Source organism: Antechinus flavipes, chromosome 2 (genome assembly GCF_016432865.1).
Source record: "Antechinus flavipes isolate AdamAnt ecotype Samford, QLD, Australia chromosome 2, AdamAnt_v2, whole genome shotgun sequence".
Classification (NCBI taxonomy): Eukaryota; Metazoa; Chordata; class Mammalia; order Dasyuromorphia; family Dasyuridae; genus Antechinus; species Antechinus flavipes.
In genome coordinates, this window is record NC_067399.1 from 482,238,389 (window position 1) to 482,253,250 (window position 14,862).

At 36.1% G+C, this 14,862-nt stretch overlaps 1 protein-coding gene across 1 annotated transcript in view; it reads right to left on the bottom strand.

Moving 5' to 3' along the window:
* Window positions 1–12,795, bottom strand: part of NETO2 (neuropilin and tolloid like 2) — a 32,701-nt gene extending 19,906 nt beyond the window's left edge. The window contains exons 1-4 of the mRNA XM_051979791.1: window positions 12,698–12,795; window positions 2,871–2,927; window positions 1,523–1,663; window positions 221–469 (exon numbers count right to left, since the gene is read on the bottom strand). Coding sequence (XP_051835751.1) covers window positions 221–469; window positions 1,523–1,663; window positions 2,871–2,927; window positions 12,698–12,731 — 481 coding nt within the window. The 5' untranslated portion in view covers window positions 12,732–12,795. The remainder of the gene's footprint in view (window positions 1–220; window positions 470–1,522; window positions 1,664–2,870; window positions 2,928–12,697) is intronic.
* Window positions 12,796–14,862: the final 2,067 nt, after the last annotated feature.

Consider the following 14,862-nt stretch of genomic DNA (forward strand, 5'->3'; position numbering starts at 1 on the left):
ATAGAATCAATATTAGTTTTTCTTAAAATTCTGTTTAACAGAGTAACTTTCTTTAGATTCTGCCTAATTAATTTAAAGCCTTGCATCTGTGTTAACGGATACAGCTTGACTAGTAGACCTCCTTTCTACCTTCCAAAATACCTTCCAAAAAATCTTAATATTCTGTTTTTGAGGTAGTGCATCTTGAAAAAAATAATCCTTTACCTGAAAGAATCCTTACCTGGAATAAAAGAGTATTTTGCTCGAAATCCCAATCCTTCTAGTTCTTCATCAGAACTAAATTTAATCCACATAAATCTGCCTGTTGATCGAATTAATGAAGGGCTTTTTACACCACAGTAACGATCTATAAGTGGAGAGAACCCAAATGGTCCATCTCGAATTTCCAAGTGATCAAATCGACATTCAAATGAAGGCTCTATATAATAATGTTCATCAAAGGTCAGTTCTATTCTTTGACGTGGAGCAGCTGTAACATAGAGAATCAATTGGGATAGTTTTTAAAGAAGGAAATATGTAATGTAGAAACACTAAAAAAGTCTAAAAGGGAAAAAAAATGGAGATAGTTGCTGAGTCAGTACTTTATAACTAAGGACATCAATATGAATGAAATAATATACTTGGAGCCAATGTAAATAAATCAAGTGGAATTGGCAGCAACATAGTTGCTTTTATTAATAACTTAACTTAGATACAGAATATAGGTCAGGCTACATAGTTTGTATTAACCATAGCACGATTCTTTGTAGAACAAAAATAACATTCTCCCCCAGCATATATTATTTATCATACTGGTTAAACATATATTTTATTGAAATTAAGATTTCAAGAAGCAAATATTCAATTCATGAAATATAATGGATTAATGGGGAAAAAATGACAATACTAACAAGAAAAATACTGCTATACTAATGAAGATTGTGACCAAAAATTTGCATAGGGTCCAGTAATTATATTAATACTTAAAGAAGTTTCTCAAAAACATTTCTCATTAATATTGATACTTGAAGAAATGAAAATTGAAACAAATATTTTTACTAGTTTGAAGGTTCTTTTAAGGAATTAAAAAAATCTAGGAATTAGTTTTTTTGTTGTTTCAGTTGTGTACAACTCTTTGTGACCCCTATTTGGGGTTTTCTTAGCACAGATCTGGAATGATTTCACCATTTTCTTCTCCATCTTATTTTACAGATGAGGAACTGGGGCAAATAGGGTTAAGTGACTTGTTAGAGTTACATAGGTAACAAGAGCCTGAGGCCAAATTTGAAGTAAAGAAGAGGAGTCTTCCTGAGTCCAGGTCCAGGATTCTATCCTCTGTGTCACCTAGTTGCCTCCCTGAACCACACAGCCAACCACTGTATTTTTATGAATATCTAAAATTCAAAGGTATTTGTTACTTGTTTGATTATCATTTAAAAATTAATTTGATTTGAAATGATTAAAACTATATTATATCGATAATATTTTAAATTTTATAATCAATTTTAACATTCAAGAGGGGGAAAAACATTAAAAAAAATACCTTCCAAAATATAAATACACTCCTTATTTGGTGGGTATGACTCAGGATAATTTGGAGAAGCAAAATGACCCCCATTGCTGGTTCGAACCCAAATTCCACACTGGGTAGCTGGAACATGTTTAATTCCAATATTCTGCCCATCTTGAAAAAAAATTACATTAAAATCTATGAATTAAAACAAATCAAACAATCCCAACAACAAACACATGCACATGCATGTGCACACGAGTACACACACACACACACACACACACACACACCTTCTTCTACCATTGTACATCCAGAGATTTATGGATAAATTTGATATAGTCCATGGCAAATTTGACATAATTTAGCAAGAATGAAGGAGATATAGGTTTCTGTGTTCTATGTTAGGAAAACTGAAATGTATGATAGTCATAGGAGAAAATAAAACAAGATATTTGGGGCCTTAGATATTGCTCTAACTTATCTGATGGCGTTACTGTCCTTAGGACATATCAAAAATATTGATTTTTTTCTCAGTCCCAATGGGGAAAAAAACAAACTGCCGAGTCACCACTTTACAAATAAGAATATTATGATGCCTGTGAGGGGGCAACTCATATATCAAAACAGTTCAATGTTCAGAAATTTAACTAAAGTTTTCTGCAATTATTTTCTTACATAGATATATGTATATTCCTATGCATAATTTATAGTAAATTAAGATTAAGAGTTTTTATTGGAAAGGGCATGATGCCCTCTGTCATGAAAATCTGACCTAACGTAATTCACCTGATATAGTTTCATATCCAGGAAGATTTGGACAGGTTTACAAGCTGTCAAGTATTGTGGAGTTCTTTTGTATTCATAGGAATGAGAATTGGAATGGATCTTAGAGAGTTTAATTCAATCCCTTCATTTTACAGATGAAGAAATGAGGGCCAGAGTGGTTAAATGCAAGGTGATACAGAGTAAATAACATATTTGGAATTTTTAAAAGAATATTCTAAGTTCAAACCAGGAATCTTTTCTAGAATACCATGCTGTCTTTCTGTCTGCTCATATTGCAAAAATGGATTTCTCCTCCTGCTTTATATTTATCCATGAATTTTACTCAATTTTGTGCATAATTCCCATTGTAAATCAGAAGTAAATGGTAATAGCAGACTACTGAATTAACCTGGGCAAGAATAGTTATTGACAATTTACTTTGCTTAACTGCAGTTGAACTCAGTTACCTGAAGCATATTTGTTGACTGAATGCCTTAGGTAACTACAACAACCCAGAGGGATTATGGAAATAGCATTCAGTAGCTAGACTACCTTCTATGAACCCATCCTACTATCTTGTATAGGTTATAAACTATCTCTATAAATACCATACCTTGAGTCTTCTGGGCCACAGCAATGCCTTCTACTACAAGTACTGTTATTAACAACACTAGTAAAAGAACAGAAAACACATATTAAAATGAAACCATAGTTAAGTAATATTAACTTATATATAAAAGGATTATATTCCCAACGAAAAATTGATGGCAAAACACGGAGAAATAAAAACATTCTTCTTAATTATATGCCTTTAAACTCAAGGTTTTAAAAAAATCCTACTTTGATTTCTTAGTGTTAGAAAAATCACTAAAATCTGATTTGTACTTACATATGTAAATGAACTATGAATTTATAATGATTATTCCTTAGCTATGAATGGAAAAAGCACAAGTTTAAAATCTTTAAAACAAAGACTGCTACTACATGAAACTCTTGAATCGAAGTACTATATTTTAAACAGGTTTTAATCTGAATATTCTAGATTTAAACTTATTTTTTATCTTTGGATTACAATACTGTCTTTCCATGTACATGGGTAACTCATGAATGTATGTCAGTGAAAGTTCAATTGGATTCTCTGACATCCAAGCTTCTACATGATAAAAACAGAAAGGGGGCAGCAGCCTCAAAGAAATCAATTAAAGAAATTTCACACTGTGCAGAATCCTATAATACAAAATAATCTATATTTAGAAAATGGAACCTAACAAAAATTTCATTATAGTACAAGTGAAAATTTTAGAGGTCAAAAAGATGCTATATAACTTTGAGATGATTTTTATTATGTGTCCTATCTTTATTTTCTATTTATCAGTATTGATGCTATCTTTTATGATAATTTCTCCCTGAATGGAAAATTCCTATAACCTAACATTCGTATATTCATGTGAGTTTTTATATTATTTGTCAATTATCTATCATTCATCCATCCATCCATCCAATGAGGTTTCAAAAATCAAATGTATATGTATAGATTTGGGGAGATTTGACTTAATACTAGTGTACAAAAAGATCTGGAGGTTTTGATAGTTTGTAGGTTCAATAATAGTGAAAAGTATGAGGAAATGGTCAAAACCTAATGCTAAATGTTTTTTTGATTTGCATTAAAATAAATATCTAGTCCTCCTGTATTATTATTTAGTCAGATTCCATCCAAAATACTATTCAGCTTTGGACACTATACTATAAACATACTTAAAACAAACTTAAGGAACTGAGGATATTTAGCTTTGAGGGAAGATTTAGGGAGATATGGTATGGAGATATATCTTAAAAACAGTCTGAAGGTGTGTCATTGATAAAGGATTAGATATATCTGATGTAGCTTCAAGGGCTTAACTAAGATCAGTGGAGAGTTGTTACAAGGAGGCAGGTTTTAATTTAATGTAAGGTGGTTTAATGGTTAAAATTGTTAATGAAATTAATTTCCTCAAGAAGAAAGAGAGTTCTCTGCCACTGAACCTGTTAAAGAAGAGACTGAACATTAAAGAAAAGGTCCAAGTGCTAGGGAACCATAATGGGGATTCCTGAAAGGACTAGAGGTTGGACTATATTCTCTCTAAGGTCCATTCCAATAAGAAACACTAAGTATATACTTTTGTGTAAAAAAAATACTGTTAGGTTTTGGAAGATAATGTTTAAGAAACAATCTCTGACTTTATTAAGAAAATTGTGATCTAGTTGTTACAGTCTTTTCAATTCTTAAGTTTTTGTATATTTTTTAAGTAAATTTATTTTTAATACACATTGTTTTATGAATCATGTTGGGAGATAAAAATCAGAGCAAAAGGGAAAAAACATGGGAGAAGTTAAAAAACAAACAAACAAACAAAAAAGTGAACATAGCATGTGTTGATTGACATTGTCTCCTTAATTCTTTTTTTGGATGCAGACTTTATATTTTTGTTGACCTACTCCAGCTCATTTCTCAGTTTTTTTTTCCTTTCTCCTTTCCTTTTATTCTTTTATGTATTTATTTATTTTTGGTAGAAGGGTTGGAGTGTGTGTGTGTGTGTGTGTGTGTGTGTGTGTGTGTGTGTAATGATCAGTACTATTGTACTATGCCACAAAGGAATTATTCTTTTAGTGAACTTCCCAAATACCTAAATTGCATTTGAGTTAGAGGGATTGACCCTTGGAAGAGAGATATCACTATATTTCTTAGGATAAATGTATTCACAGTGAAAATATGATAATAATCAGAGAATTCTGGTGATTCTTTAAATAGCATTTTCTCTCTCTCTATATATATATCAATATGGAATCAATGCATCATGCTACAAGAAACTGCTGCAGAGGCACCACCTTTAAGACAAGTAAAATTTTTAGCAGTTGCATTCTTTTCATCTTAGTTAATGAATGACACTGGCAAATGAGCATGTTTATGAATAAACAACTTTCTTATGCACAACACATGGCAAATATATAAGTATGTATGGTATGAGGAAGAAAGAGTAAAGTAAGCAATCACTAAATTGAAATCAGGGGATCACCAGTAAAACTGACAGAAAAATGAACTAAAAAAATTAATTCAGTAGTTATAGACAACGCCTAATAAAAATCTGGCAGTACACAAATTTGGTTTACTGGTGATATCAATCATATTATTCACAAGTAGGACAAAATGTTTTAACTAAAGCTTCAAAAACATAAAATGCTCATTATATTTTTGCAAGATTTCTAGGATTGCACACAAATTAGTTTTCTGAAACTGTGCCATTTGAAACAAAGGTACTATAAAAATACAGAAAGGAGGGACTCTGTAGTACACCTAGAAATATCTGCTTCTTTTTCTCCTAGTGGTAAAGCAATGACTATTAATCATCCTAGTAATATGTCATAACAAACATATGAGTTTGGCTGAGAATTTAATAGATTCTTTGTAATGAACTGAGTTATAATCAGGTTGAATTATTAAAACAAATGCCATGAATGTCCAACATCATAGAATACTGATGAATAATTAGGTTAGGATATATCTCCCTGCTGCAATTTAACATTATGACAAGATAATAGCACTTAAGTTGTTTATAATACTAGTACTGAGCAAATATAATTTGAATGTAATTAATTAGTACACATGGCACTTCTGTATTTTTTCTGCCCTCTGTCTCATCAAAACTTCTATTGCTTTTCCTCCCTTCTGACTTAATGGTTCACAATTTTTTTTCATGTTTCACATTCAATTAGTTGCCAAGTTTTTTTAGTTCTGTTGACATAACATTTTTCACATTTTCCCTTTCTTTTTGTTCATACTGCCAAACTACCTTATTTCATGCCAATATTAGCACTTTTGCTTGTATTATTGTAATAGTCTTCTAACTGACCTCATTGTCTTTTACTAAATGCTGGGAATGATTGAGAGTTGAATGTTCTTTTGAGTGTATGTGACAAGGAAGATAGCTCTTCCTTGGGATACTTTAATAATATCAGGATATAGTTCTAGTACTGGAAAGGTATGACCATGGGAGCTTATTGGTGAGGGAATCTGGTGAATGTTAATTGGAGAGTATGATTGAGTTGCTGAAAGTTTCTAGCTATATGCTTGCTAGAAAGTTTCAGATTTTCATTAAAGTCTTGGTTTGAAAGAGACCAATAAGGAAAACAGGTAACTTCGACCCAACTGCCTTTCCCATACAGGGTAGCTACCAGTAAAGGTTGCCAAAACAGCTTTTGTACCAAATTGAACTGTTTGGGTTTCTAAGTTCCTTTTACTTTAGTTCTAGGAAGATACCATTGAGGGTGGAGGTGGGAGGAAGTGGACACAAGGTGATTCAAAGCTAAGTTCATAGGAGTGAGTAGCACTTTCAGTCTCTTCCCCTCTCCAAACCCTTTCATACAGATGCTAAAATCATCTTCCTAAGCACAGGTCTAACTATGACCGTTATCTGCTCAAAAACCTTTAATTATTCTCTATTGCTTATAGGATAAAATAAAGATTTTTAACTTGGCATTTAAAATGTTCTAAAATTTAGCTTCATTCTAGCTTTATTTCACATAACTTCCCTTTGCCCACTCTTATGTATCCTTCATTTACTCACACTCTGACTTACTGGGCTACTAGTTCTTTCCTAAACTTGATACACCTTTCCCCATATTCTGAGCATCTGAATAATTTTGCTCATGCCTGAATTGTATACATTCCTCTTCTTGGATTTTCAGAATGTGTCTCATTGTAATTTGGTTGCCATCTCCTTTGCGAAGCCTTCACTTATCATTCCAGGCAAGGATATTTCCTTCTTTCTCAAATTTTCTGGATCTCTACCTTACTCTCTGTAATTATCCCTATTACCAGTGAAATATAGGCTCTTGAGGATATAGATTGTGCCATTAAAAAAAAATCATTGTATCCCTGATACCTAGCATAATGCCTTGTCTTTCACAGATATTTAGATATGTGTTGATTGAAATGAATTCTCAAATCCAGATATCACTCGAGGCAATCCATACTTGAAAGAACATGCAAAAAAAAGCATGACCAAGTCATCACCATGACATAATGGACAAAGTAAAGGACTTGGAATGTGTAAAACATATCATCTCTGCTATTTCTATCACTTTGGCTTAGCCATATAACTTCTCTTGCCTTCAATTTGCTCATTTAGAAAATTAGAATAATGCTTTTCATAACAACTTCAAGAATTGTTGAGACTCAAATGGGATAATGTGTGTAAAATGCTTTGCAAATTTCAAAGCACTATATCAATTTCAATTGTTATTATATTGAAATTGAAGATCAAGTCTGGACCATGGTTCTCAAACTTTGTAACTTAGAAGTAAAATGCAGGTCTATTCAGTTATTCAGCTGAAAGGGAAGAACTCAGTTTTAAACAACGATTTAGTGAAAAGCAATGTTTTTATCCATTTTGATTCTGGAATTCACGTGAAGGATAACGATATTCTTAGTTATGGCTCATTTCTTTCTAATAAAGAAGGATGTTAGGATATGAACTTATATTATGCTACTGTAGGTATTAGGTATACTTCCAACTCATCCCATCAAAATGACCAATATTAGCTTTTAACCCTACCTTCTTCTTGTCTTTATTTTGGCTTTCCAGTTAAAGGTTCTTTTTTCCAATTTTACTAAATGAAAAAAGTAAAATTTCTTTTCTTCAGATTAAACTCCAAATCTTGGTCTTTAAGTCCCTACCAACTTCAATCTACCTCCTTTAGTCAATTGCTTTTATTTTTCACATTCATGGTATCTTAAAACAGTCAATATCTATTGACTGTCTACCACACAAAATTAAACCACTAGGAGCCATAATGAAGTCATACTTTTTATTTTGAAGACAAAGAAGAGAACTAAGAAGAAAGCAATTGAGATCTCACTCAATAATTGCCTAGTCACAATTTTGGGCCAATCCCATTTTCTATGAGATGATTCTATAGTTGTTATTTTTTAAACCTGTACTTAAGCTATAATATAATGAAGGATCTTCAATGAAAGACAGAGGAAATTCCATTTATAGCCCTGTCTCTATTTTTAAGTATCAGGAGTTGCAGATATTCAGTCATTGAAGCAATTTTTTTTTAATAACAGGAGATATCGGGCCCCCAAAAATGTTTTATTATGTACCTAATAACAAGAGGGTGTTTAACCTCAACAACATCCAGTCTTTTTTAATGGTAGTTAAACATTTATTTATCAGGAAGTATTCAAGGCTTCAGTGTACTTTGTAAATCCCTGGATCCTAGCATATGCTTGTTAATTATACTGCCAATCACTTCTTCCAGAAAAAAAAAAGTAGCTTGTAGAAGTAGTGCCTTCTCTTCTAAAAAATATGACATCCTCCTTGTCAAATTCAAACCACTGTAGGAAATTAAAAGTGCTCCTGAGAAGACAGTTGTGCATGGCTTCCTACTGTAATTACCAAAGATTCCTTCTCAGACACAGTTAGTCAAGAGTGGACTACCTTCTTACAATTGTGATACCAAATCATATTCACCTTTCTTCTAGTCCAACCTCCAGCTTTATATTTTCTGTTAAATCACAGAAATCATATGTAAATTAATTTGTTAGTTATTTTGAATGGGATGAAAAGTTCTTTTCTGCTCTTGTTACTTATAACACAACAATGTTAACAGGCTACCTTTCAACCAAGGCAATCAAGATTGTATGCACCAGGGTCTAGTACAGTGCTTTACAAATTGCAAGCACTTAGTAATTGAAGTTGTGCCCCTACTATTTTATTTTACACATTGCTCTTATATAAATGACTTATTCTTCCAAGTCCTTGTGACTGGTTGTTTTTTTTTTTTTTTTTTAATAAGCTTTAAGGATGTAAAATAAAATTTTATTGCCTTATCACATTCCAAAGTAGGTGAGTTTTTAACAAAGTAGTGCCAATGAAAAGTTGTTTTTCCTTTGTAATATCCTTATCACAAATGCAACTAAAATCTTATAACTTGAAATATAAGATTTGGCTTATTTGCTATATTTGGTGGAAAGCTACTAGAGTAAACATGGATTGCCTTTGTGTTTCTATTCCTATTTTTATTTGCATGCAAATCTGATATTTAGAAATTAGAAATCAAGTGAAAAGTTTTTATGTCACCAGGAAAAAGTAATAGAGATACTTAATTCACTTTGCATAATAAATTTTCATAAAGTCTAATAAAATCTTCATCAAATCTGACCCTTAGTCCTACACTCTAAGTAAATAGTGGCTCATTACTTCTTTCTACTCTACCATGCTGCCTATAAGTAAAAATGACTTATTTACATTGAATAATTAAAAGAATAGAGGGTATTCCCCTTTTTCTAGTGGCACAAGAGGACAGAATGCATTGACACAAGGTAAAAGCATTCCTGAAATATGGGAAAAGTAAAACAGGCAACATTAAGGAAAACCTAACACTTTTTTTTTTTTGATGGGGAGAATGAATTTTATTTTCTGGTCATGTTTTCCAGTACTAGTTTATGAGGAATACCATTGCCACATTAGATTTTTCCATATGGAATGTATGCATGTATACATATATTATACACACATATAAATATATGTGTACACAAATACATCTTTCCATTAATCCATATACACACATATATGTGTACCCATACACACATATGTAATATGACATGTCTAGAAAATGAGCATATCAAATTGACTATCATTCTATCAAATTCCATTTTATCTTATCCCATTCTTAATCTTCCAGGCCAATGATTGAACTCCTTATCTAATGTTTTATTATTAATGTAAATTAATAGCAATTATTAATCTTGCTTTAAGCTTTCAATGACTTGTCCCATGCTACCTTAAGAGTACTATAGTAATTCTTTACTTTGAGATATTAAAGGTACTGTCAAAATTAGTCTATTCCTAATCCCAAATTCTATTTTAAAAATACAAATGAAATTATAACATCTTGTTATGTATAGTTTAAGTTAAGAAATTAAGCATATTTTTAGAATTACAGAATCAAATTAAAAATGAATATTAGTTTATTATAGCTAGAACACAAGAAGAAATAGTTAAAAATCTAGGAAGTAGAAAGGAACATACAGTTTACATACTCTCAAGAACTTTAAAAATCTGATCACAGAAGAGAAGTAAATATTCACTATCCAAAAAGTCTTGTTTGTTAATTTATTGCAAATTGCTTATGTAAGAAAAAAATTAAGTAGAATTATTTGAAGTTGTTGAAGAGATTTCAAATGTTAATTTAGGAAACATTTAGATAGCTGAATTATTAACAATTTAAATTAAAACATGAAATTTGCTATTCAACATCAATTTGACAAAAGTTTTGCTAATTCAAAAGTCATTATTAATTGAAAATTTATCACATTTTCATTACAAACTAACTTTTGTCTTAATGTGACCTGACTTGGGAAAAAAAAACTCCCTAATTTGGCACAAACTTCTGATGGAAACAGATACTGATGAAAGCATAGATATAAAGCTCAAGTTTTCCATGAAATGTAAAAAAAATTATAAGTGTAAGACAAAATCCACCTTTTTACTTAAAGGAGGGGGAGAAGCCAATTTGTTTCCTTGTGCTGTTTTCCTTTGAGAATTAAAAAGAATTTCATAAGCAACTTTGAGATGCAACCTTAATTATTAAAACAACAATACACGACACAAACTCTTCCTCTCTTGAAATATTTGAAATAACTGTTTTATCTGAATGGACTACTTTTGGCAAGGAGCCTCGGATCAGAAATGAGGAGGACAACCAAATAGCAACAGCTTTGTGTTTTAAGATCTCACTCAAAATATAAGGAGGCATATCACTTTGTCAAACTGAGATGGCATCTATGGAAAAGTCCAAAGCAAAGACTCAAAGAAGCCATACTCCTCAGAGACATTGTACATCATTAGAAAACGGGTCAGCATTGGCTAAGCTCCACTTCAGGAAAGCCTGCAGTGGTGTCGCAGCCTCCCAACTCTCCTCCTCTATCACTATTACTACCACCACCATCAAGGAGTATTAGTGTGATTAGAGACATGAAAAAAAAAGGACACCCTCCCTCCCCCATACACACACAAATAAGAGCCCCTAGTACTTTAAAGTGCAACCAGCTTCTCCAATGTTATACTTTAAGCCACAAGTGACAATATGACTTTGGTTTTAAGTCAGTCTTTAAAAACATTATTGTCTGTCAGTTGTGCATGGCTTTCATCAACATAGGACACTCAGATTAGAAAAGGAGAAGAAAGAAAATTAAAAGCTCTACAGGTTTGCCTTTACATATTTTGCTTCTGGCTGGAAGTAAAACACATGAGTACTTTATGCACAAATATAAGAAGGTGAGAATACTATGAATTTAGCACATCAATGTCACATTCTAGACCTCAGCCATGAAGCTTGCTTTTTTTTTTTTAATGACTTATCTATGTAGTAAAGTAGTACTGTGATAATGTTTTTCTTGAAAATAAATTGCCTAGAATTGTGTTTATTGGTTTTGCTTTGGTTAAGAAGTGACCATAAAAACTGCTTTGGTTCTATTTACCTATACATATTGCACTTGATTTTATAACAAATCAAGTACAGAATTATTTGATAGGATTAAACATTCAACACAAAGAAAAGTGATCTATAAGGCACACAAAAAATCAGGATAAATGGAATATCTAAGATTACTGAGATACGTATTCCTTGTATTTTTGTATATTCAAAGAAGAAATCATGAAAATCAAATATATTGAAAAGAGTTTTAAAAACCCACTTCTTAAGGGTAAATCATGAAATGCCACGTCCCCTCAATAATCTAGTTTTTCTCAAAATAACTGAATTAAAAAATGATTGCTTTAAAATTACACTGGGACACTTTAGTACAAGTAATTTTAAAGAGGCAAATATTTTTTAGGTTTTTGGAGGTGCCGCTATAGCAGCTTAAGTGCATTTCACCCAGGGTAGCTCCAATGCATCGCTCTGGACAACGTTTCTGGCTGCACTGAGTGACAAAGGCGGCTTGCAGCAGCAGCAGCGGCGGTAGTGGCGGTGGCGGCGGCAGGGAGGGAGAAGAGGAGAGCGAGGGGGAGCTTAGTCGAAAGTCTCGGTCCGCTGAGTCGGCCACCACCATCCCTCCCTTAGACAAACGACCCAGGACAAGGAGAGAGGAGCCAGCATCCAGTGCTCTCCGAGCCGGGGCAAGAGCGCGCTGAGGGGAAACGGAGATGGGAGCAGAGCTCAGCCGCTCCAGGGTCACGGAAACGAGCCTGGAATCGAGGGTCTGGGAAAGGGCAGCGGAGGACTCGGGGTCCGGGCAGGGACTGGGGCTGCCAGGAAGGGTGCAGGCAAGGGAAGCGGCGGTTCCTGTTCTGGGACGGGTCCAGCAGACCCTGGACAGCTCCGGCGGCTGGCTGCTGGGGCCCCGGCCCGCAGGGGGCGCCGTTTCCCTCCCGGGTGAGGCGGGCTGGCTCTTACCTTTGAGGACCGAACAGAGCTTCTCCAGGGCCATATTCCCAGTCGTGCTCCAGCGCTGGGTCCTAGGCTAAAAAGGGTAAGAGGGAGGGCGTTGGGAGGAAAGCGCCTCACGGCCCAGTCCGGCAGCAGCCCCACGCTTTCTCCATCAGCCGGACGGAGCCGTTCCCCCAGTCCTCAGGTTCGCGGACCAGCCATGCCTGGGCTCCCGGGCAAGCGAGGGGGCTGCCGGAGCCCTTCGACGGGAGTCACCTCCGGCTTCGCGGCGTTCAGTCCCATCGACCAGAGGAGTCGATTCCTAGAGTTCAGGAGCGGCAGCGAAGGGGTAAGTCAGAGGGGGCTAAGAGTTCCCTTAGGTCTCAGGGAGCGTCGATTCAATGCAGGTCCTACTCCGGCATTAGGTTTCTCTGGAGCTTCTCCCTAGTCAGCAGCCGCTCGGGCTGGAATGAAGTGGCGGTCACCCCAAGCCCAGGCTCTTTTAAGAGGTGAGCGCGAGCGCCGCGTGCCGGCTGTGCCAACTCTGCGCATGTGTTCTTCCTCAGCTCTACTCTCCCCCCACTCCTCACCCCCTCCCCCGCCACTTCTTGTCTCCTCTTTTAACTCCCCCTCCCACCCACTGCCTTCCGATCCCGCGCGCTCCTCTCCCGACAAATAAAGCCTTTTTGCGGCTCGCGCCTAGACAGCCGTTAGCTTATTATGCTCTCTCCCTCCTGCCCCCCCCACCCCACTTCTCTCCACCCCCGCCTATCCCACAGAGTTGCGTGTGTGCGTGCCTGTGTGTGTGTGTGTGTGTGTGTGTGTGTGTGTGTGTACGCGCGTGCGTGCGTGTGTGCATACACACACGTTAGATGAGCGAGAGTAGCAGGGAGGGGGCAGTCGTCTTCTCTCATGCTTCTCCGTGCCTCGTGTGGCTGACCGTTAGGACCAGGAGATGGGGGTTGGGGGAGGAGTTGATCTCCCATCACGCGCCCTCCTCTTGCTCTGGGCCTCGCAGGGTTAAGGGCAGCGGCAGAATCGCTGCTTCGGCAGTCGCGGCCCCGGGAATTATCCCCAGAGGCAGCTTTCCTGCGGGCTCCGAGCTCTCCTTTCTCATTCCACGGGTCGGACAGCTCCTTCTTGAGGGACAGAGGCAGAGCTGGGCTCGGGCGGAGGCACTCAGAGAATTTTCGGGGGACCAAAGTCAAGTCCGCGTCCCTAACTCCTCCCGGCCCATCTTCTGCATTTCCCCTCACCGAGAAGCGGCTGCCAGTTTCGTATCCTGAGGAAAGAGCCGTGTATGTGGGCGAGCTGGTCCGGGTCTGCCGTCTTCCCTGGCGTGGCCCGTTTGTCTGACCTCTGAGCAGTCAGCTGGGCTCCCCTCGCCGCCTTGGCGGTTTCGAGCTAATTTCTAGGGGCTCCCGTTGGCCTAGCAGGACTAGGGACTTTGGTGTCTATGTCTTTTATCTAGCAAAACTTTCCTGATTCACCTCTAGTTTCATGAAAGTCCCCCAATGGCCAAGAATTCCCCGAGAGAGGAAGCAAAATTGAGCAAACCCTGGAGCATACATTATATACATCCACCCAAGATCTCAATTTCCTCCTTGTAAGGCAAATTCTGGCTCCTGGTTTTTGCTGGTCCAGTCTCAGACAATACAATATAATATTAGAAGGATCTCTCAGAATTGGAACATAGAATATGAAGCTTGAAGATCATTGTATCCCTAGTGCAATCCCTATGTTTTATTGAGGCTGAGAGGTTCAAGGTCACAAGGAAAAAGGAGTTGAGAAGAACTTGGGTCCTCCGATTCAAGTCCACTCTTACACTTTCCACTCTTAGCATAGGGATAGGCACTGAACCTATAATTTCACTGTTTCCAAATATGTACACAGCTATTCAGTATTTATTGGTAATGTTCTTACAAACAAGCTTTAAAAAAAATTTTTTTTAAAATAAGGCATAAATAGCAAAGAGTTTCCAAGAGTGGCAGGCTGCTTTAGCTTTACCCCAAATAGACAAATTATATTCAGTTCACCTGAGAGGTTTTTCAGATAATTACAGATGACAGATATGTTAGAACATCAATGAGTCGGTTCCCTTCTGGAAGATTGCATGTTAAGTATTTATTGCTGCTGGTTGCTGGTGAATACAAAGAAAGAAAAAGACAAAGATTTCAGTTCACAGGAAAGCT